Here is a 24,056-nt window from a genome sequence, read left to right as displayed (position 1 = left end):
GCCTCTTGAGAGGCCACATCCTGCAAAATCAAAGTCTCCCCCTGAGACTCCAGAGAAGTCTCAGTCGGAACCACCGGTTCCACTGAAGCCTCTAAAGAACCGGCGTCCGGAACGGACGACTCATCTTGCCTGGGTTTAACTGTTTTGTCTTTGCGCTTCTTCGCAGAAGCGGGCGCCGGAGAGTCCGACGGCATATTATAATTGCACCGCTTACCAAAGACCAGCCTAGCACAATCTAACCTTCGCTTAATAGTGCGCTTATTGAACCTAGCACAAAAGCGACACCCGACAACGTCGTGCTCAGGCCCCAAACAAGGAATGCACAAAGAATGATAATCCCTATGCGGTATCTGCTTCCCACAAGAAATACAGTTTTTCTGACATCCGGTAATACACTGAGGCAAGAAAAACACAAAATATTCCCCAACGGGGTACTTAGCCAACTTGGATTCGGTCTGAAACTCCGAACTGAAAAAATTTCAGAACGCCGAACGGCACTTGCAACGCTGCTTCTGCATCGGACCATGCGGCAAAAAAGACTGAGGATATGATGTCGGTCATGCGCTTTTGTACCCTGACGTCCTGATGTCAGTTTTAAGCGCCGTGACCGACGTCAGCCTAATACTTTGGTATTCGGGCCAACCGAGGACAGCGGACTACCCATATGTAAGGACTGCAGCAATGTGAGATGAAGAACATCTGCCAATGCATTTCCTCAATTAAAAGTCATCTACCCCAGTATTACACAATCTACGATGATGAAAAACAGAACTTCCAAATTATATTTGAAAACAGCATTAACATTGTCATTTTTTTTTTTTTTTAAATAGCCAATATGTGCTCTTGAATCCTGCTTGCAAATCTTGCATTTCCTTTCCAACCTCAAAAATGCACGTTTTATTTTTATTTAACATTTGTCAGGATAGTCTGACTGGACAATAAGTGCCCGTTTTCAGCGGAGTCCTGGAAATCCTGGATGTTAAGCACCTATCCACATAAATCTCACACCTGTTACAACCGTATACTGTATAAACTGCCATAGGTATGATCTTCGTGTTTATTAAAATTGGCAAAATCTATAAAACATTAAATAAATCCTCCGCACTGACAGATACCCTTTGCCCTGTTTATGATAGGCAAGTATTTTTGTCATGTTAAAACAACTTCAAGTTTCACTGTTTCTTGTATACAAAATGGGGTTCAGTACCCAAAGCATTAAAATATTGATTACATAGTGCCTTAACTATCCAAGCTCACTGGAATACAAAAACTGCTCACATGATTTGTATGTATATTCGATTTAATACTGTAAACATTTATGAAATGTTTTAATATAGCCCCACTAGAGGGAGCAACATCAGTGACTTACTCATTACTAACATGGGCGACCATTTCTCTACACCAACAGTCAACTCCTCCCTGGTTAGATCAGACCACAAAACTAATCACCTTGGAAACCACATCCCTTCACCCCCCAACCCCACTCTAGCAAAGGTAACCACCATGAAAAACTTCTCCAAAGCTAACTTTGGGCTCCTAAAAACAGAGGTGACCAACATCACAGCACCCATGCAAATGAATAGTTGCATGACCGCTAAATCATACACCAATGCACTGTATGAACACATACACAAACGCATGGATCTCACCATACCCAATAGAACCAAGGCGCGCTCCTCCAAAAAAAAGGAAGCCAACCCGGTGGTCCCCTGCCATAAAAAAAAACTCAAAAGAATTAGGAACTCCCAAGACTGGAAAAAAATCCCTTATCAGCCCAAGTTGAGATCCCTCATCAAAACCTCTAAAGCTGAATGCAGAATTGCAGCAGATAGTAAAGACAACCACAAGGCCTTCTATAGTTATGTAAAGAAACTCAACGGCAATACCCAGATTTGCTTTGAGCTACTGCGCAATGGTACCTCCTATACCAAGCTAACAGATATTCCCAATATACTGACAGATTCCATGCCAACTTCACCCCTCTCCCCCATCAAAGGACCAATCACAATACTAGTAGATTGCCAGGCACCCAGCATTACTGCTGCACAGGTTGAAACAGCACTGCCCAAGGCCAAGAATACACCTTGTGGGACACGACGATATCCCTGGCTGTGTTCTACATGAAGTGCTATTTCACTTTGTAGTTCATGTGTGTGCCCTTTTCAGTCTCCTCAGGCTTGGTCCCTACTGAACGGCGCACTGCTACAGTCATCCCTCTTTACAAAGAAAGAGCAACTACAGACCCTGGGAACTTTTGCCCCATGACCCTGACAAGTCTGATATGCAAAGCTATGGAATGAATCATGGGGACCTAACTAAGGATATAGAGAACCTCCAAACTCTGGATCCCACAGTTTGGTTTTGTGAAGGGCAGATCATGCATGTTCAACTTGGTCGACTTCTTTCAGTCACCAGGGCTGTGGATGAAGGCAATGTGGTTCATACAGCCTACCTTGATCTGGCCAAGGCCTTGATACTGTTCCCCACACAGGAATCCTAGAAAAACTCACTAAGCTAGGCATCAACCCCTATATCACTAGGTGGGTTGCAAACTGGTTCACAGATAGAACCCGCAGTGTGAAAGTAGCAGACTCCAAGTCAGACTACCAACTTAAGCTTAATGTCAAAAACTGTGTTGCCATCTCCATTGGAAAAATCCATTTCCCATGAACTACCAAATAGATGGTTGCTCATGCTCCTGCAGTATGTAATGGCAACTTCTAAAAATCACACAAATGGGGGTTATGAATGGTGGGCCATTGGCTGTCAGAATGCTGCCTCCAGCCAATTGCTTGCAATTGGTGTCACAATGGGTATTACTTAACTGATGTGAATGGCAGTCATCCACACAAAGGTAGATGTCACCATCAAGGCAATGCAGATGCGACATACCCTGTATGACAACTTGGGTGACTGAATAGTCTCACTGGCACATAGAACTGGAACGAGTGTCTTCACTTCCATCTATGACCACCTGCTTGCACATGCAAATTCTAATGGACACCACTCGTTTGACTTTGTGGCATGGCAAACTCTGCTAATTATCTATGAATGCCTCCAAATATTTCTAGAGAGCTGCAGAAGATGCATTGCCAAAAAGAGTATTGTAACATATTGCTGGGTCATTGGAAGTGATGCATCTACCTAACATTTACAGTTTCTTTCATGGTTTAAGCAGGTCCTTAGAAAACTGAGGCTTTATTAGCATAAAATAAAAAACTGAAAGTTCTAAATCTACGCAGACTATCTAAGGTGTTGGGAACTCTGAGTTGGGAGATTAACAGAAGTGGGAAGAGGGGGAGTTTCCCACATGAACACCAGAAATTATGCCTTGTGACATTTTCAGGACTAAGCAAGTCAACATCTGCTATCAAAAATAGTTTTCAATAGCATCAAAATCAAATTGTACATCAACTGCAGGGATGATCTAGCTATAAACTATTATGCAGCCTTTCAGATGTCAAAGCAGGAAACAAAGAGGTCTCATCAGGGGGCCACTGCTTTAGAAAATTAGTTAAATGAACCTTCACAAGTGGTGATCTTTAACGTGTGCAAACTGGCACTTGCATAATAAAATACAAGCCATTAGCACATTACACCCTGCAATCCCATCACCAATTACAACACATACAAGATCTGTGAGATGGCTAGTTACAGTAGGGTTTCTTTGAAAGCACTGAATTCCATCTACATACACAAAGTTCAGTTCAATTTATGTCAAGATTCTGGAGTTATAAAAAAACAGCACTGACCAACTTGTACGCCTTCCTTGCAACAGATTTTGAATTTGCCCAGTAATCTGTGCTTATTTTGGTTTTGTCTAAATGCATAACACTGCTGTGTGCATATGGTGCTTTGCATTTTTTAAACTTTAAATGATAAAACAGTTAACGAAAATAATCATGAGTGCAGCAGATACTACCTTGTTAAAGTTAGTTAACGCAACTGCGTACTACTCACGGTTACGGTAACTAAACTGAAGCAGATACTCCCACTGAACAGCTATTAACTTCTCGCTGTAAAAAAAAAAAATCAGAATATTTAGTGATTATAAAAGGAAGACTCTACATTAAGGCCAACAGATCATGCTTCGCATGATTTTTTTTTTTTTTTTTTTAAGTAGAAAACTTGAATGTCGGACGTTACTAAAATGCAAAATCAAAACGTAATGAGACAAGTGAGGAAAACTCTGGCATGCTCTACAAAGCAGTAACATCAGAAAGCTACAAAATGCCAGCAGCATGTTCCATATAGTGGAACAAAAATAGTGTACTGTTGGTTTCCTATGGGAAACCTATTTCTAGTTCCTAGTTCTTAGTTAAAACAGTCAGGGGTGGAGCACAAGAATGTAAGGACAACAGCTCGAGTGAGGTTTTGTTGCAGTAAGGTGAACGTGGGATGCCCTGTATGTCTAAAGTATTAATGTTCTGTAATGCGACAGCTTGCAGATATGCAAACCCCATCCTGTTTTTACTGCATGAAGAGGACGGGTTGAAGGCTCTTCTGTATACATAATTTAAAGAGGTGTTTCCAGGGAAAAAGGACTGGAGGGGGCAGTACTTCAGCAGTAAAACAGGGGAAAACAAGGGGTGTTATCAAAGCATTGCAGTGCCCGTACATTCTAAGCAACACCATGAGATGGTTACTAGTTGGAAGATGGCTGGCAGTAATGGAGACCCATATAGGATGGCTGATGAAAAATAGTCAAAGTTATGATTTTCACCAGCAGTAATAACATTTTATACAGTGACAGAATCAAAAGATAAGGGAGAAACACCCATACAAAATGAGGAGACATGTTCAGAATCATGTAGTGGTCCTTTAAGTAGACCCTTTAAAATCAGTTTATTTTTCCTTTCCACAAGTCCTGTTAGAAAAATTAGCACAAATCCCGCAAGGCGGGTCAACAGTCAAGTTAGGCACACCCAAATAGCAAACAACGCATGTGCATCTGAAATAGGTAATTTATGCCCACAATCTACATATTTTAAATCCTGGACCACCTTTTTTCGCTGCCACGATAGGAGGAAGGAAGAAGGTACCAACAATGGTACAAGAAATACCCGAAGGTAAAGCAGGAAAGACTTTACCAACTATGGTAAAAGAGTTACCTCACGTTAAGAAAGGCTAGAAAAAACAGTTGCTAGATGCGATAGGGTAGTAGAACTATTTAACAAATTTAGAACAGAGTAACTGCAATATGATAATGTATTATCAAAGTTACTTAGCTCAAGAGAATTGGCTTGATACGACTGAATGGCGATGCAACAAACTAAATCTGGGGTAACAGGGGAATTTATGGGTAAGGTTTTAGCTCAAGGGTTTGTGGCTGTTGCGAGCTTGGAAGATGGCCGGCTCGGTTTCAAGATCGGAACCAATAACCCAGGCATAAGGAATGAACGAGGATTAACGTTATCAGATGGTTGGTTAAACCAGACAAAATGAGAATATGGATCCAGTTATAGTAAGCACATATCTTTTCATATCAGATTTTCAATCAGGATTCAGCATCTGGGATAGAGTTCCCAGCCAAGTAAAACCCTAGGGTGGTCTCATGGAATTTTGTGCTATATAGAGGAACTAAAAGCAGCTCTGGACCTTGACTGAATACCCAATTTGTAGTGGAACACCATACCCACCCACACTCTTGGAACATGGCTGCTATACATGGATCCAGACAACACAAGTAGTATTCCCCCTTGTTGAAAATTAAGGAAAAACACTGGTAAGTGAATGCAAGTGATTAATTTTTCTCCCTAGTCATCTTAGGAAGAAACTGATCCATGAGCAGAGAAACCCTATCCTTATAAAGGATAAGTATGGTGGTACCAGCGAGAGTGCTTTCTGCTCGGACACCACCTTGGCAGGAGCGTCACCAAGAATAAAAAGTTTTCCAAGATAAAAATTCAAGTCAACCACAGCAGAAGTCTCACAGGGTGGTGCAACCAACACCTGGAGCATGAAAGGCAAGTCCCACGGAGGGACAGGGTCCCGAGCCACAGGATGTAATGAAAAGGGCACACTTAAAGACGACCTTTTGAAATTCTGAAATCTGCTAAAGGCACATTTCCAAACCATACCAAAGTGGAAGTTAGAAATGGCTGCCAACTGCACCTTAATAGAATAACTACAGTGAGTGTAAAACTCCACCAGAAGTCAAAAATAACCTCTGGGAGGGCTGAAAAGGGATTCAACCCCTTCAAGGAAGCCCCAAAAAGCAAAACATTTGCATTAACTGGAACAAATGCAATGCACAGTCAATATGAGGGAAAGATGATATGCGCCACTATCAAAGTTAGGAATTTCAGGCCATAAAGGGAAATGGAGGAACCATGCGGTTGACTTGAGTGAGCATGTCCAGAAGAGCCAGGCGAGATTAGATTTGAAATGGTATCCAAGATGCAAAAAGGATATTTCAGAAGAGGCCAAAGGAAGGGGAACCACATCTGACTGGGCCAAAGGGGGTAATGAGAATTACAGTCACTTTGCAATTGGATGCGTTCTGAAGAAACTATCAGCAGAGCTGGGAGATGGGCATACAGGAAAGGATTCATGGGTGATTATCCCAAAGGAAGAACCAAGGCATAACAGCTGCTGCACTTGGTATTTTAAAGGAGATGAGAACAGACTGCAACAGAGCACCCAGCATAAAAAAATCCAAGCAGACACTCATTAAGGGACCACTCGTACAGAAGGAATGTTCCTACTCAAAATTGTTTGCCAATATGTTGGATCTGCCCAGGTTGTGCACTGTGCGAAGAAGAGATCACCCCCCCCCCCCATTTGTTCAGGTACCGTAACAGACATGTCTGCAAATTGCACCCCTGGGAAAAATGCCCTGAAAAACCTGCAACGCAAGGACCCTCACCTCAAAGACACTGACGTGAAGACTGGCCTCAGTGTCAGACCAGGTCCTTTGGACAGTCCTCCCTTTGAGCCCTCATAGTACCACATATGGGGAGCCAAATAAATGGCAGCCATCTGTCCCAACAGCTTGAGAACAGGATAAGCCAGAAGTTTTGGGCAAGAGCAAAGAAAAAAACAAGACCCCACAAAGCAGACAATATGGAGACTGGCAGCCTTGCAATCAAAGAAACTGCATCCAAGCAGCAACCTACCAACTGCACAGAAGACAACTAGATTTTTAGTAGACGGTTGAGATTCCTACTGAGCTGCACAGCTGGAGTAAGGAGTCTCCAGCACTCAATGATGCCCTTGTGGAGGCAGTGAGGAGCCAATCATCCAGGTAAGGATGAATCTGAAATACCCTGCAGCCTGAGGCAGGCTGCCAATACTGCTATACTGACCACCACTCTGGCGAGGAGTGAAAACACTCAAGAGCAGCGCTCTCAGCCAGAAGTGCAGAAGCTTCCCGGATCACTTCACTCTTTATATGGGGACTCAATTTTGATTGAGTATGCAAAAATTACCCCCCCCCCCCACAAGAGGCAAAATGGACTGCACAATGGCCATCCAGAATTTGATCCGCTTGGCAAAGCAGTTTAACCCACTCAAAACCAAAATTGGCCTTGGGTCCTTAATTCTTTGGAACCAAAAACAAAAATAATCTTAAATGCTGATCTGAGGTCTATTCATCTGGTAGGACCTCTCTGATATCAAACTTCTAGATTTCAATGTTCCCATCTTCTTTGGGGGGGGGGGGGGGGGAGTGGTGCATCTTGGAGATGGAGTTTTAAATTTTGAATACCCAAAAATGACCTATATAACCAATGGATAGATTAAACACCCATGCACCCAAGGTGATGCCCTCAAGTTGGAGTGTACAGCCCACTACCACCCCCTGAATGTCTTCAGAGACAGTCCAACAACCCTTCAGAGCCAATGAAAAGGGATCCCCTAGCAACTACAGCAAAAACTCATTCTAACCCCTGCTGTGGAGACTTTATCCACTATGGTTACAGTCTCTAAAGCAGGGAAATGTCCTCAGAAGCTTCCAACTACTACTGCTTCTTCCTGTTAAAAAGCAGCCCCCTTTCTAGTTCCTAGAGAAAGAATATTGCAAGACATACTCCCAGACAAACAGTCTTTCCCCTCCTGCTCACCTCTAGTCAGGGTGTCCTTAACCTTCATCACTTTGTCAGGGTGTCCTTAACCTTGGGCCCAAAGAAAGAGGAGCCGAAGGAGGAAGTTAATACTGGACACCTTGAAACAGTCTGCAAAATTAAACAGCTGCATCAAAGCATGGTGACACCTGACAATGCCAGAATGAGAAGCTCAGGAAATTCCACCAGCCATATTAGACAGCAAATGCATGGACACATTAGCAATAGATTGGAGGCTCAAATGTCCACTGGGCAAAATCTAAGACTCCAGACTCTACCAAGTCTTAATTACCACTGACACTTCCAACATAATGTCACACCAAGTAAAGTGAGTTAGACAGTTCAAAGCTCAGTGCAAAGGTGGCTGCAGTACAAGAAAACTGGACCAACACCTGAAATCCCCTATTTGGGGGAATGAACCAAGGAACTCTTCAGGAGATGCTTTTCAGTGGCTGCTGCCACCACAACTGGACCCTTACTCTCTTAATGGACAGATTCCATCATATCAAGCTCTTTCCATGCTTTCTGGAACACCAGGTCAAAAACAGCCAAGAGGAAGAACCACCCAGGACATGGATGGGCCAACCCCGAAATCTTACAGCTCCTTGCAAGACGGGGTTTTGGCAGTAGAGGAAGGCACAACCACTATACTCAGTATTGCATAGGACTTATTAGGGGAGAAGTATGCTTGGCCTACAGAACACCCCCCCCCAAAACCTAAAAAACCTACTGCATATCCATGAATCAAATAGGTCTAGGCTACTCGCTCCAGGAAGTTAAACATGGCCTGCAACTTGTATAGGACATGCTGGAGTGACAGATGTCCCAGCAACTGACATCTCTGGAACAGGCTACTAATTCATGTGAAACACAGCACCTCTGACACTGTTAAAGAGGAATCTGGATGAGTGGTTGGGGCACTAAATTCTTACCAGAACAGCATCCACAACCCTCCTGGACATGTGCAGTCATCACTAAATGCAGTTGCAAATATTGACATTTCTACAATATTACATTGGGTTGAAGCAGCCAAGCTTATAATTACTTCCAGGTAGATAGCCTAGTAATAGTCCCTTCTGGCAGGAAAACATTCTTTCCATGGCCAAGGCAGAAACTGAAGCAGGCCTCCCAAACCCTGAGGACATGTTTGGCAAAGCAACCACTATAACCCACACCAACACAAAATCATAGCCGAACTATCAGGGTAGAAGGCCCCAAATGGGAGGGACAACCCCAATAAAGTGATCACACAACCCAGATACCCTGCTGACGCCACTAGAGTCAAACAAGCCAAGGTGGGGATGGCGCCAAAATTTGGTAAACCAGCTGATCTAACCAGTGAGGATAGAAAGCCATCTCAGACAACCTTGGAGCAGATGGGCCCAAGGATGGAAACCACTATAATGTAGCCAAAGCTTCCTGTCAAGGGCCAGAAGCAGAGGGAATGAGTCCAAATTGCATCTGCACCTGTAAAAAGAACCACAGCTGTTCTAATTCGGCAAGTCCTAAACTCCCAGACCAGGATAACTAAGCAAAGTCAAAGGATGCTTAGCTCACCCACTGGACTAGGACTCTGACAACCAGATCTGACCTACAGAAGCTTAGATCTGAGGCAGAGAGGATTCAGGTGAAAACACTACCTGAAGCACCCTTGGACAGGAAGGGTCTAGGAACACTGAGATGGAAAAGAGCCTTCCCCGCAATTGATGCCGTAAGTGACCAGCTCCGAAGATGGAGTTGAAGCTGTCAGGGAAGCCAAGGGTAATGGGACATTTGGAACCAGCTGAGCAGATAAGGGAGCTCTTGAAAATCCAGACTTCAACGACCTACTACAATACAGGGGAGGAGTCTCCAAGCTAGAAGCCCTTTCAGAACAAGCCTGGCTTTCCTCATCAGCACAGGTGCCAAAACCCTCTCAGATACATCAAGGCAAATCCAAATGGCATCCCCTAAACAGTAGACACAATGGTCACGCACATCTTGGAGAAGCTTGTAACCACTCTACACATTTTTTAAACACATCCATCCTAATACTACAAAACAAGCCATAAGAACACAAAGGATAAAAACAAAAATCAGAAACCTTTAATCCTACAGGAAAAGTTCACTAACAAATGAACCCTAATCCAAAATGCTAAGCTGCAAAATATTATGTTATACCTCCACCCAAAACAAGGTAGAGGTCCTAGAAAAGAACCAAGTTAAATAAAAGGATACACCCAGGCAGGAGCAAATCAACTACACCTGTATCCTGAATGGCAGTAAACAAAACCTGAGGTAGTCCCGAGGAGCAAAGGATTATGAGTAGAGGAGGAGCTTGTGAGGTTGAATCTAGATGGAAAGGCATCACATCTGAACTTAAACTACACTGTACCACTGCACCTCCTGGAACATCTACACACTTCTGTAATACTAGCAGGAACTGTATGGTGCACTGAAAATGATGTAAACTCACTTGTCTTTCTGCCAAATTACTTTCCTTGCACGTTTTTGTGAATTAAGACTGCAGAACAGATTACACAGTGGCTAGAACACACTCAAAACAGAACAGAGGATCTAAAGGTTCAGTGCCAGCATTCAAAACCCCCCAACTTAGCTTTACTACACATTCAACTCACCATCCCAAGTAGTAGTTTGCCCTTGTTTTAGATAGTGTGGTGCACTGATATAACCCCCTTCCAAATTATGACTGGAACTCTCATTCCTTTAGTGGCATGAGCTCCGGCAGTAGGGCAGGGGGTGATTAAGTCACTTTGCCCATCCTGCAGGGAAGGGGACTGCTTTGGTTCACTTCATGGGTAACACCCATATGTAGCAGTCTGAGACTACCAACTATGTGGTAATTCACGGGTACAAGTTTTCTCCCCAAAAGGTATAGTTATCCCCTTTGGGAAACCACGTACCTGTGAATTACCAAATAAGTGGCAGTACACTAAACACCGAAAGTGTGATGAGACAGTGACACAGGTGGACAGTGGTCTTACCTTCAATAACCACATCACCATAACAGGTCAGGAAATCCTGTGTGGCACACCTCATCACCAAGGGCTTTTCATCCTAAAAAAAGGTCATTGTCCCATTGTAATCATCCCTCATTAGACCCATTACAGAATACAACGCCCAGTTTGGCATGTACCTCTCAAGACATCTGCAACTGGAAAGGCCGCAGAAATACCTTGCTAAAAGAATCACAGGCCTAAAGCAGATGCCCTATGCTGACTGTCCAAAAAACTCCACCTATACTTTTGTTGCATATTTTCTACTCTGAAGCAATCTCTGCTTACCATACAAGGCCATGTCAAACCTAGAGCTGTCGGACATGCTACACTTAAAGAAATCCCAACTCCTCAGACGCACGCTCCAGGATCTAAACCTAGTCATCCCAATGAACAAAAAACATGTTTGAGGGATAGATTCCTGACCCAGAGACTCCCCAGACACTGGAACAGACTAGACTGCCATACATGTCAAGCAGAGAACCTCTTTGGCACTCTTCAAAAGGAACCTTGATGACTGGATGGGAGCTAGGAAATTCACCCTGGGGATCATGTCAGTCACCCTGCAAGACAGGGGTCCACGGAAGTAAATACTGTGGGAAGAAACATCCAGGGAATTGTTATGGCTAGGCTTGTATAAGCTCTAGGGCTTATAGCCTAGTACCAACCTATGAACATGAGACTGGGCCAGTAGAATACTCCCTACCAGTTGCGGCTTACCAAGCATGTATCCCATGCTCCTCAGTCATCAACATTACTGCCACTTCAATGAGCTACTTCAAGTACTAGAAGATCCAATAGAGAAAAGCAGAGTCCACCAGTCCAGCAGACTATCTTGCACCTTAGTGCCCAGCTCTTTCCTCCTAGGAATACAAGCGACCTGATTAGGCTTTCCACTCAGGCAGAAGGAATCTATTCAAACCTTGACTATGTCTGGCTCTCAATCCCAAGAGAAAGAAAAGTGGGGAAGAGTAGCAGCCACTGAACAAATGGAGAGGGGTGGGGCTCACATTTCTACAATGTCCTTCAAGTAGAACACTGCTGCAACCTCTCGTTTCCTCAAAACAGAATTATCTGCAATTCTGTAGACATGAAATCTCAAATCGTATTTTGGTATTAAAATTTACTGCTAATGCACAAACTGCATGAGAAAATGAGAAATAGATGTCAAATGCTGTACCGAACACAACTGTGCTAAAGTATCACTCGCCCCACACCCATACCCTCTCCATCCCATCACAGCAATTTTAATAAAAAGAAAAAAAAAAAAAAATCGGACTTACGGATTTATAGATAATGCCTTTTTGCACATGCATCATTACAGGCAGCAACTTCCTCTTGCACACACTATTCTGGCGCACAAAGGCCAAAGTCTATCAATTGCAAGGTACTATTTCCCCAGCACACTAAATTGTCTGAATTACAAGGATAAAATGTCATTTTTCTGTTGTGGCAGAAAATGGACAAGTTAAATTACCTTGGTCGTAGCAATGCTGTTAACAAAGCTAACTTGTTGAAAGCCCTTCTCACTCATAGTTAAGCAAACTTCCCATCGCTCATTCACTGCTTCATAGACCACCTTGAGGGGATTTCCAGTTTCATCTACCTTATCCTTCACGTACAGATCTACATATGATCGGAATCCAGATACCTGCATAAAAAAAATGACAATGTGGTAAGAACCCAACACAAATGCACAGTCCTTCCTCTTAGCTCATTTTGTAATACAAACATTTTCAGTGGACCAGACCTACAGTTAGCATATCAAACTTGCGCTATGCAGTATCACAAACCATAGCCCATGTGTTCAAGCAAGGAAAGTTATTTCAGTAATGCAAAACTGTTGCAAAATTACCACTTTTCCATTTTTAGCCAACTTCAATGGTACGAGTCACAGTTGTGCGTGGGTACTTACGATAACACTAGATAAAGATACGATAACACTAGATAAAGATTTAAATCCTTACTGCAACAAGATTCATTCCCTATTGGGTTAACAAAAAGCAGCTATCAGGTCTTCCAAGTCACATCGCTCCAAAGCACAGCTACTGGCACCTCTACACAAGCAGCACTGGCAAGCAACAAAAGGTACAAAGGAAAAAGCTGTACCATATATTTTTTTTTGAGCAAGAAACCCAATGGAACACAAGCAGACCTAAAGACTGAACATGCTGGATGCCTAGACTCAACACCAAGATTGTCACAACTAATCCCTACAAAGATATCAAACTATATACAAGAACGTATGAAAATGCACCCAAACATGCATAAACTGTGCTAGATCTTAAAACATAAAGGATGGAAGCTTTTACTAAAATAATCACATTTGCAATTTCTCATAACTGCACAATATTGTATGTCTCACTGCTGTAGTAATTTTACACACACTAGTTACAAAAGCAACTGGAAAAAAGCCCTTACCCAAGGCCTCAGAGGACTGAAGGCGTTTAGTATTACTGACAAAACACTGCTTTACAATCATCTGCAGTAGAGGGGGAAAAAAAAGTCAATGGAATTCCAAGTAAATGTAGTGTGATTATTTTTTTTTTTTTTGGGAAAGCAGAAAAGTCACCTGCTGTTGGTAAAGTTGCTTCCCCACAATAATCATAAAAAATAACTGTTACAAGCCACTTACAATGGGTTTAAGCAAGGTCAGACCACATCTGTTTTGGAAGTAAAAATGAAACCTGGACCCCCAGCTAACACTGGGATATTCAGGAACTACTCTAAGGCTTCCTGTTAAGTGATAACCTGGCAACATTTCAAGCCTATGTAGAACTGTTCACAAAGACCCTACAACAAGCATATAAATAAATGCATGGAGGCAGCTGTACCCACCGGGAAGTAGCACAGAAAACAACCCCCCCGCCATGGTGGAATTACATCAAAAGGCTGTATAACAGGAAGGAAATCATGGCAAAAATTAGGATTATGCAGCAGCCAGCAGGTTAAAAAGCACCCTAAAACTGAAGTCAGAGGACAAAAGTCTACCAAAGCCAAACTTGAGGTAGTTGGCCACCCATGCCAAGGACAACCACAAAGCATTGACATGGACAAACTACAAAGCATTCTTTAGCTAGGTCTGCAACCTCAAAGGCAATACACAATTGTGTGCACAGCTCACTGTAAATGGAGCTACCTACGAGAGACACAGCAGACCTACTGGCTGACAAATTCAGCTCCAACTTTCACCCCTCTCCCCCCCTCAACCTTCCCTCAGGAAATACCAAATATAACTGCCACTGCTGTAACTAGGGAACAGGTCCTTAATGACATCCAAGGCCAAGAACAGTGCATCAGTGGACCAACACAATATCCTAGGATGACTTTTAAACATGAAACATGACCCATCAGGATCTGGAATTGCTACTTTAACTGTAGCCTCCAAACAGGCTTCATGTCTCATGAATGGAGAGCAGCAAGTCTGCACAAAGGTGGGCCATCTACAGACTGAGAGTCACTGGTCTTATATGCAAAGCTATGGAAAATGTCATGGAAATGATTAACTGAAACAGTAAGCCATGGACCCAACCCAGTCTAGTTTAATCAAGGGCATGTCTTACCAACTCAACCTGGTGGACTTCTTTGAGAAGGTTATCAATGCAATGTATGGGGGGGCAAAATGGTTTACACTGCCTACCTTGACCTGTGGCCAATGCATTTGGCAATACCTAACTTCTTGTTTCAGTGCCCAAGTGGTGTAACTGCAAAATCTTGTCCCCATCCAACCACATTATACCATGTGGTCGCACACCAGGCTAGAAAGGAAGTGCCTCAAATTTTACCCTCATGGGACTGACAAAGGGCAGCACAAAATAAAAAAAAAGCACTTAATCTTGTTTGCCCACCCATGAGGAATGACCTTACATTAAAAAAGGCTAAAATACCAAAATGGTGAAGGGAGGGGTTGCTACCCACTGCTAGGCCACTACATTTTCTATCTGGCTGCCATAACATTCTGCCATTACCATCTCAGTCTTTCCTCCCAAAAAGGCATGCACGAGTTAGATTATGGTCTTACCACAAATGCATGCACATCTGGACTAGTAATACAACTGCATGCATGTTTTGAAGGCACTGGCATTTTTAGTGTCAGAGCTTCCCTGCAAGGCAAGATAGCACTGTAGTATTAAACTTCTGGTTGAGAGAACAAAGCTCATCTTTTGTTGAATCACAGAAATTAGATATCTCGAAACTGCAGGAGGAGTTGAAATCAGTGTTAAAAAGGAATCAGAAAAAGCAATCCAAACAGTTAAGGGAAAAAAAAAAAAAAAGACTTGTTCAGGGATAAACTTATGTTTCTTGACCATAGGAATTAGAAGTCAATTACCCATGAACTGAAGGAGGAATGAGACATACATATATTTAAAAAAGTGAAAAAAAGAACATTCCAAGGTTTTTTTTAAAGAGAAAAGTCAACTTGTACAGCCCAGCTGTTGAGAATTTTCTACCCTCACACCCTGTTCAGAGTTCTTAAAGAAGTTATGTACTCACCATAACGTTTCATGTTGGTAGTCCATCTCACCCCTTCATTTTTACACATGGGTTCGGAGCTGCTCCTCTGCTCAGACTCTGCAGATTTTCAAGCTGGAAGACTTCTGGTTGGCTTGTGACTAAGCAGGTCCCCCATGGTGCACCAATCCCCAGATCTTGTTTGCTGCTCGCTAGAAACAGAAAAAGAAACCCCCTAACAAACAAACAATACTAAAGGGTCACCAAGACAACCGAATATTACCTCCAGATCTTCCAGGATGGGGGCAGGAGGGCGGGTTGGTAAAAATGAAGGGTGAGATGGACTACCAACATAGAACGTTATGGTGAGTACATAGCTTTAGTCCAATCGCACCTTCATTTTTACATATGGGACAGCAGTCCCTAGCGCCTTATTCTCGAGTGGCTCACTGGAAAATACTCCCGAGTACCGGGGAGCCAAAGAATGCTCTACCCCTGGATGCCAAATCCAATTTATAATGTGTAATAAAAAAAAGTGTGAGGGGCAGCCCACGTAGCTGCTGCACAAATATGATAAACAGGTACCCTGGCTTGAAAGGCTACAGAGGAAGACAGAGACCAGGTAAAATGAGCCTTGATCCTGTGGGATAACTGTCTGCCCTCCGAATTGTAGATGAAGGCTATGCTTATAAGATAACACTAATGCAAAATCAGATATGAATGTAAAGAATTTGAAGAGACTTAGCCAGAGCCAAGAGAAGCACACCCGAACTAGTAGACGTGGCAAACGAGATCTGGGGATTGTACTGGTGCACCATGGGATACCTGCTTAGCCACAAGCCAACCAGAAGTCTTCTAGCTTAAAAAATGGCAGAGTCTGAGCAGGGAGTCTGCTCCAAACCCATATGTAAAAATGAAGGCAACATTGGACTACCATCCCAATATAGCGTGGTCAGTCTTAAAATTTCACAACTCCCTCCAGCAACTCTTTCACTGGCTCTTGAAGCACTCCCCTTTACTTTTCCCTGTTGGGTACTCCACTGACCCAAAATAAAGTATCAGCAGTTAAAACTATAGCTGCAACAGAACCTTAGACAAAGCTAACCAAGCCAGTTATATAAATTGTATGCCCTCAACTACTGTTTAGCATGGATTTTAGACCTGTACTCCACACCCATGCAAGTAATTATCTTTAAGATAGAAAAGGAAGCACGTTTACTAATAACACTACTAAATATGGGTCTCACCTGTGAAGAGATGCAGGTATCCAAACTGCAGGATCTCTCAGTCCCACCCCAGAGAAACAGCACATGCGGACAAAGTCTGCCTAATGGGGGACACATCATTGTCCATTACTGAAATGAAGTTTCTCAGTCTCCCCAGCTACAAGCTTAGCAAGAACCTAAAATAAGGAAACCAGATCATGGGGCCAAGAACATCTTGCATACAAATGGTGCAGTCATAATTTACCAGTATGTTCACATGCATAAGCTATTCAAAAAGGGCATCACTGCAATTCACTCCCAGTCTGCAACTACAGCAGACCTAAAGTTAAATCTACATTTCCTTTAGCCTCTTAAACATCTGCTAAAGAATCCCTCCAACCACTTCATCAACTTAAGACTACTATACTGTCAGTTTGCAACACTTTCCCCTGCAGAACTTGATGTAGGGACAACTCTGAGCAATACGGTAGGACCAAACAAAAATGTGAAACTAGTATAGTCTTAAAAACAAAAAAGAACGTCAACCACAGTGCAGTTGGAGTCAGCAATAAGGCACAAACCAGGAACTGAAGCAAATAATTTTAATCCAAAAAGCACACAGTCGGTGTGCTTTTTGGATTAAAATTATTTGCTTCAGTTCCTGGTTTGTGCCTTATAGCTGACTCCAACTGCACTGTGGTTGACGTTCTTTTTTGTTTTGAAGTGAATTCCTGCATTGGAGTTTGGTCTTCTATTTTACAAACTAGTATAGTCTGCAACCACAACTGGCATACAAGACAAGCAATGACTTCTACAGTGGAATTAAATTTAAACTTGGCAGCTCTGCTTCCAACAGAGCAACAAATGCAAGTGCTAATGCACTGGCAGCAAAGTAAATGCAGATTCATCCAATAGCAAATCCCACAGATGGAAGACAAGTGAACTAAAGACTATTTTTAGATCAATCGGGCTACAAATATTCCAAAGAAGCTATATGGTGCCTAAAGCAATAACAAGGAAGAAATATTTTGTGGGCAGCAATACTTAGACTACAGCAAGAGGTTCGCCAAGACAGGCACTATAAGCCATTAAACTCAAAAGCATAAACAAAACTGAAACTGCTGAGGCTTATCTCCAGAACTGAGAAAGCTGCTTCTGACACATCATATTCACAAGGCTGTGAAGTAAAAGGACAAAATACTAACAGGCAATTTTTTTCCATTAAGGAATACTTTGACTCCCTTGGTTGATCCAGCAATATCATACGCTCTTCGTGACATAAGTGCTACAGTGTCCTTATCCAAGACTTCCATTTTGAATTTTGACAGATCAGGCTGAAATGTGATGCAAGTGAAATCATCACCATCGAAAGGCGTCAGTTTTGCTTCCTTAGTTTTGGACATGTTATTCATCCAGGTCTGAAAAACAATTTACATAAGAAAACATTAATCGTGTTAAGCACACAATGACAACATTGCATAACTTGCATTATAGAAAGTGCATTTAAACTGGTTTCACTGAAGTGAGCCAAGCAACAACTGAATACAAAGCAGACTAGACTAATCTGATTTAAGCCATGCCCCCCCCCTTCCATATTACCTTTTTGACCTTCTGAAGTCCCTTAATTGTGTTGGCCCTTTTATTTCTAGGCCTTCAATCTACTTAATCCCTTTTCCACTTTTATTCTTCCAAAGACAATTGCATACGTGGCTAGCTATTTTTAATATAGTAAAGAAAAAGGAATTCATCTTGCAGCTCTGGTTTGATAGCCTTAATACCTATATGCATTAAAGATCAGTAACCGGTTTAAGCCAGTGGAGGGGAGCAGTGTGGGCACTCAACCATAGGACAGCAGGGGAGGACATTTCAACAGAACCAGCATTAAAATAAACTTGCCGGATATGGAATAACCTGGCACAGGACAGCCAAGACAGAAGCCCAAAGAAAACAGTTCTCCTGGAGAGACTGAATACACAGCTATAGCACATCTTTTAATCACTGGAGCAAATAGTAATTGTAGTAGTAAGGCTTGGAATGCATTTAATACTGTAGAATACAGGACAGACTTAGCAGTACTGAAGCTGCATTTCTTTCTCTGTTTTTGACTTAAGAGTAAAGAGCAGAGTCAAGCTTCAACTTTTTTTTTTTTATTACACAAAGGAGATAAATGCAGGACTATTTTGTATTCTACTGCTCCCAATTGTCTAGAATAGACCTCATTGAGTGGCCCATCTACAAACCCTGGAAACAACCCACACTTCTCTCACTAGTATCACATGCAAAGCCATGAAAAGATCAGCATGGACATACCAATAGTGACATAGGAAACCTACAGACATTATACCCAAACCAGTTTGGTTTCAAAAGCTGGCTACTCAACCAGATGAACTTATAGGTCAAAACACGACAAAATCTGCCACTCGGGGTATAAGTTCGGGTATAAAACCTTAAGTCACCCAGGGGATAGCCAGCTGGCTCGGGCAGGACCCAAGAAGTTAGAATTGGAGAGTTCACCTCTACCAAGAGGCCAGTCAAAAGTTAAGTCCCTCAGGGATCTGTCCTAGGACTGCTTTTCGGCATTTACTGCTCTGAAGTCACGTAGAATGTCAATGACCTCTGGCTGACAACTTGCAGATTACTGCAAACTTAAGAGCAGTCACCGAGTCATCCAATACAAACATTCTCCAGGAAGGACTGAGAATAACTGGTTCCAGAGCCATGGACTAAATCCAAATGCCAAGAAATGCAAAACAGTATCCTTTGGGAAGTTGTTGACTCCTGGTAATGATCTTGACAACATACCTTTAACATTTGACCCAGTAGTCGGGGGAGTTATGGACACAATTTTCTAGGCTTTAACCATCACATATCTACAGTAGTGAGGAAATCTTTCTATGTTGTGTAACAAAGGCACAGCATCCAGGTCCAAGGAAGTCACTGTTCCACTGTATTCTGCATTCATCAGACCCATTACTAAATAAAACTCCCCCTTTCATATATACCTACCTAGGCAAATCCAACAACTGAATATCCACAGAAGGTCCTAAAAGGATGCAGGGCACAAGTAAAGCTTTATGCAAAGCCCTATGCAGAACACCTCAAGGCCATATCTCTTTACTCACAGGCTTGAGGGGAGTTCCAAGCCTAGCATACAAGGCACAGTCAGACCCCACTCTGATGGACCTACTACATATACCGCAAAACAAAAAAAACCACCAGAGTTACCTAAAACTATTTAAACCTTGCCCGTGATATAACTAGGACCTGCTGGACAGAGTTATGTAGAGAGATCAATCCTTCTCTGGAACAGGATCCTCATCCTTGTGAAGCAGAGTTCTTGCTAATCCAACTGGATGGGGAACAGGAAATTCATCTTGATTTGGCACCCACGTCCATAATGGATGCAGGCAGCCTGTAAATGGTTAGTCTCCCAGACCCCTGCTTGTAAATATTTCACCTCTCATGCCTTTTTTTACACCTATCAAGGGTAGCAGAACTTGTAAGCTTCGGGATGCATGGCTAGGTTAAAAAGGCTCCTGTGGTAGTTAGCCTAGTAAACACCTATGCACCTATAAAATCCTTCTAGAGCAGACTACAGCTCCCAATACAAGAATGTCTACTTTTAACAGCTGCAAAAATAGAAAATTTTTCCCTTCAGCTAGCAGTAAGATACTGAGGAGCATAAAAAGGGAAAACAAGTAATTGAGAGAACAATACTGTTTAAACTGTGAAATTATGTTCAGTGCATCTTGAACAGAAAGCATTGGAGAGGACTATCAAGCAAAAACCATAAATGCTTAAGGAAAAATGCCACTATCCAAGCAAACTGTTGCTGTGGATAAAAAGCAATGAATAATTAGGGCAAACGACAGAAATAACTTGAAATTATCCTTGCCTGTGGGGAACCCAAAGCTTTGCATTTGCTGGTTATGTGAAATGGGTCTCAGGTGATCTCCATCCATGGTACAAACAATGCTTCACAATTTTTTTTTTTTAAATTCTGCCAGGCATGCCTGCTAACAGTTAAAAATGGAATGCTAGACCTGCTAGTGTAATGCATTCACAAAACTCACGCAGACAGACACGCAGACAGACACGCAGACAGACACGCAGACAGACACGCAGACAGACACGCAGACAGACACGCAGACAGACACGCAGACAGACACGCAGACAGACACGCAGACAGACACGCAGACAGACACGCAGACAGACACGCAGACAGACACGCAGACTTAACAGATATTTACAAACTGTATGAGGGAGAAAAACAGAAAACTTGCCTAAAGGTTTTCTGAACTTCTCTGCCTCTAGATTGGAGGCTTTACAGCAGAGATGCAAGCGTTAAATGAAATATTAAACTCCACCCCAAGAATGAGAAATATCAGACTGTAGAAGGGACCACAGTCAACTCCAGCACTTGACAGCAAAGCAATGGAAAAGTGAACTGAGATCCGCAGCATCTGCAAGACAGTCAGCTGGCAAAGTTCAAAGGAAAGAGGAAAAAACAACAAATAGAGGGACACAAGTGTATTTTAGGTTAGCTCCATAACAAAGCTTTTAGCCTCAACGTTTTGTAAGCAGTTAACCAAGGGACAAGCGTAAATGGAAGCAGCCTTAGCAAGGCAGACACTTTTGGGCCTGCATTTACAACACTGATGGTACAAACATAACAAAGGTGGAATAAAATAAATGCTGAGATGAATCTGCGCAGATTTCATAGATGAGGCACTGTATATTGTTCACTCAGCCCACATAACAGATCTACTTGGTGTACAGGTCTGCTTACCATTTCAACTTTCACACTATTGAAACCACATTGCTGAAAGTTAAACACCCAAATGTCACATTTTCCCTCCAGAAAACCAACCACTTGGCCAACTAAAGTAGAAACTTAAGTTAAACCCACCGAAGGGGGGGGGGATTGAGCCCCCAAGTATAACTCAGATTGCATTACGGTGAAGAAAAGGGTTATTTTAAAGCTTTCTATAATGTGGTCTCGATCGTGTGAAAGTCGACAAAATGTCAAGTCAACTATATGAAGTAAGATTCCCACATACCATACCCGAAGTAACAGCACACACAAGATTACACAGCTGCCAGAGCACGGCTGAACCCCCCTGCACCACCCAAACTGCCCAGATTGTTCTAACAATGCTCACATGTGAAGGTGGGGAATGTTTCATGAGGGCTTATCTGAAGAAAGCTGAAGTCTACCATGGAACAAAGATGTGCATGTACAATGCTATAAGGTGGAAGCCCTGCAGTAGTGGCACTTCCACACCAATAGCAAGAGTGCCATGATCAGCATTTCAAGTAGTCAATTGGGTTTTTGAAGAGTAACAAGCTTTCAGAGGTAGCCTCATGTAGTGATTATAGAAGCTTCCAATCCACTCTGTCGACAGCTGACTGGACAGTTTTGTTGCGTCTATGGCTTGCAGAGCTTAACTGTGGAGTTGCACATTTTATATCAGCTTTAAAGTCTTAGTTACTTGCAATCTTATTTTACTGTACTGTGTCTAACTAGATGCTCAACATCGAAACAGTAATCCAGTCTGCCAATATTTAAGTACTAGATACCAGCAGGAGAGCTAATCATTACTACAATTCATCACTGAATTGCTCACACTTGGAAATGCCTTGGGATAATGCATTAGAAACATGGGAAGAGTCCCCATGGGTATGACTCAAGGAGGTAAAGCTATGGTGAGCTCTTACCTTCCAGTCTTGCAATTCAAGGCCTACATCCAATCCCAAATACTTGCAAACACGTTAAATCTAAATGACCTAATGGAGTAGTCAAAAGTATATGCTGAATGCTTAATCTTAAGTTGTGCAGTTGAATCTCTTGGAGGCTCATCTGCCAAAACATCTTATTCTGACCCAACTAAAACATTAAATACCTCACATAACCCCAGGACCAGAAGATGATAAAATTTTATTCCACAACCAGCTAATCATACACTACACATCTCACCCTCATACCCATCAAAGGAGTCCCTCAAAGCTTTATTCACTAGCCGCTTTTAGGATGTTAGACTCCAGTTATCTGGGTCACCAAATACACAGATGTCTGCAGTCATTGGGAGCAGTGCTCCTAACCTCTGCCCACTCCCGTTTGAATAGTACATCTAAAACTGAAATGGACATCCCAAAACCAATTTAAATGTTTACCTGGAAAGTCAGACTTTGAACAAAGCCAATTTTCAGAGGCCTGGGGGAGAAACCGTCTAACATGGGAGGAAACCAGAGCACACTGAGGAAACCCACACAAATGCAGGGAGGACATAGACTCCACACAGAAGGTACCCCAGCAGAGAATCGAACTGGAGAACCCCTTGCTGTAAGGCAACAATGTTACCCGCTGCACCACTGTGCTGAATTAGTAGCTGAAGTGCCACTTTGTTAGCATGGAGGGGTGCTGCTCAACTCTTCACAGCGAGAGCCGAGAATGTGCCTGAGTAGGCAAGCCATTCTTGGGACACATTGCAGTATCACCACCTTTTGCAAGGGGGGTGTCAGCCTATACAGGACTGTCACCATGTGGGGGACACCACATAAATCCAGCTCAGTGCATGATCACAGCTTTCTGGCCTTACCTCCTTTAGCATTCACTTCATCAGTAGGTGATGGGGCTGGGGTTCCTAACCGGCAGGGGTGCAGCTGGGAACAGAAACAGGCTGAGGATAGGGCACAAGCTTACAGGTGATACACTGTCAGAATAACTGATAAACCTATTTTGCAAACCCAAGCAGGAAAATAATTCCCAATTAAGGACAACTTTCTCAGAACACTTTGTAATACAAAATATAGTGCTGATTTTACCCAAAACACTGGCAGTAATTAAAGAGAAAGTCTGTATTACGGTTGGTCTTGACTGACTTGACTTGGGGTCATGCTTGATTGCATGAATCCTTGCAGGAAGCTCATTGGGCAAGATCCTCTGCCTCCTAGCTCCATGGCCTTTTCAGTACTTAAAGTAGAAAATGAAGCATAAAAGAAAGACTTTTAAAAGCCCAGCAACTGGGGTTCTGCTGGGTAAGCATCACCAGTCATCTGCTGGGGAATAGCCAGCAAAGCACATCAGCTGGTTGTGTCTTTCGGCTTTGCCCGGTTAGGGGTCGCCACAGCGGAACTCCAGTCCGCTAATGATTGGCAGTAGATTTTTACATACAGAGTTGCCGGCCCTGACGCACAACCTTCAGCTGGTGAAAGGGAGAAATATACCAATAGTCACAAAATAATCTGTATACAGTGTTTGAGCCTCTTGCTATACCCTAATCCATCTTCACACAGTGGCATTCCTATAACCTAATCCATCTCGTTAGACCTTCGGTGCA

General features: G+C 42.8%; 1 protein-coding gene across 2 annotated transcripts in view; it reads right to left on the bottom strand.

Moving 5' to 3' along the window:
- The window catches only part of LOC122787663 (DNA topoisomerase 2-alpha-like), a 1,447,528-nt gene that overhangs the window by 1,361,754 nt on the left and 61,718 nt on the right, over positions 1-24,056 (bottom strand). For both annotated transcript variants that reach the window (XM_044054499.1, XM_044054498.1), the window contains exons 7-8: positions 17,922-18,134; positions 12,537-12,710 (exon numbers count right to left, since the gene is read on the bottom strand). In XM_044054499.1, coding sequence (XP_043910434.1) covers positions 12,537-12,710; positions 17,922-18,134 — 387 coding nt within the window. The remainder of the gene's footprint in view (positions 1-12,536; positions 12,711-17,921; positions 18,135-24,056) is intronic.

Source organism: Protopterus annectens, chromosome 13.part0 (genome assembly GCF_019279795.1).
Source record: "Protopterus annectens isolate FY-2018-M chromosome 13.part0, PAN1.0, whole genome shotgun sequence".
NCBI lineage: Eukaryota > Metazoa > Chordata > Ceratodontiformes > Protopteridae > Protopterus > Protopterus annectens.
The sequence above is the reverse complement of the archived record's forward strand: the minus strand, read 5'-3'. Positions and strand labels throughout refer to the sequence as shown.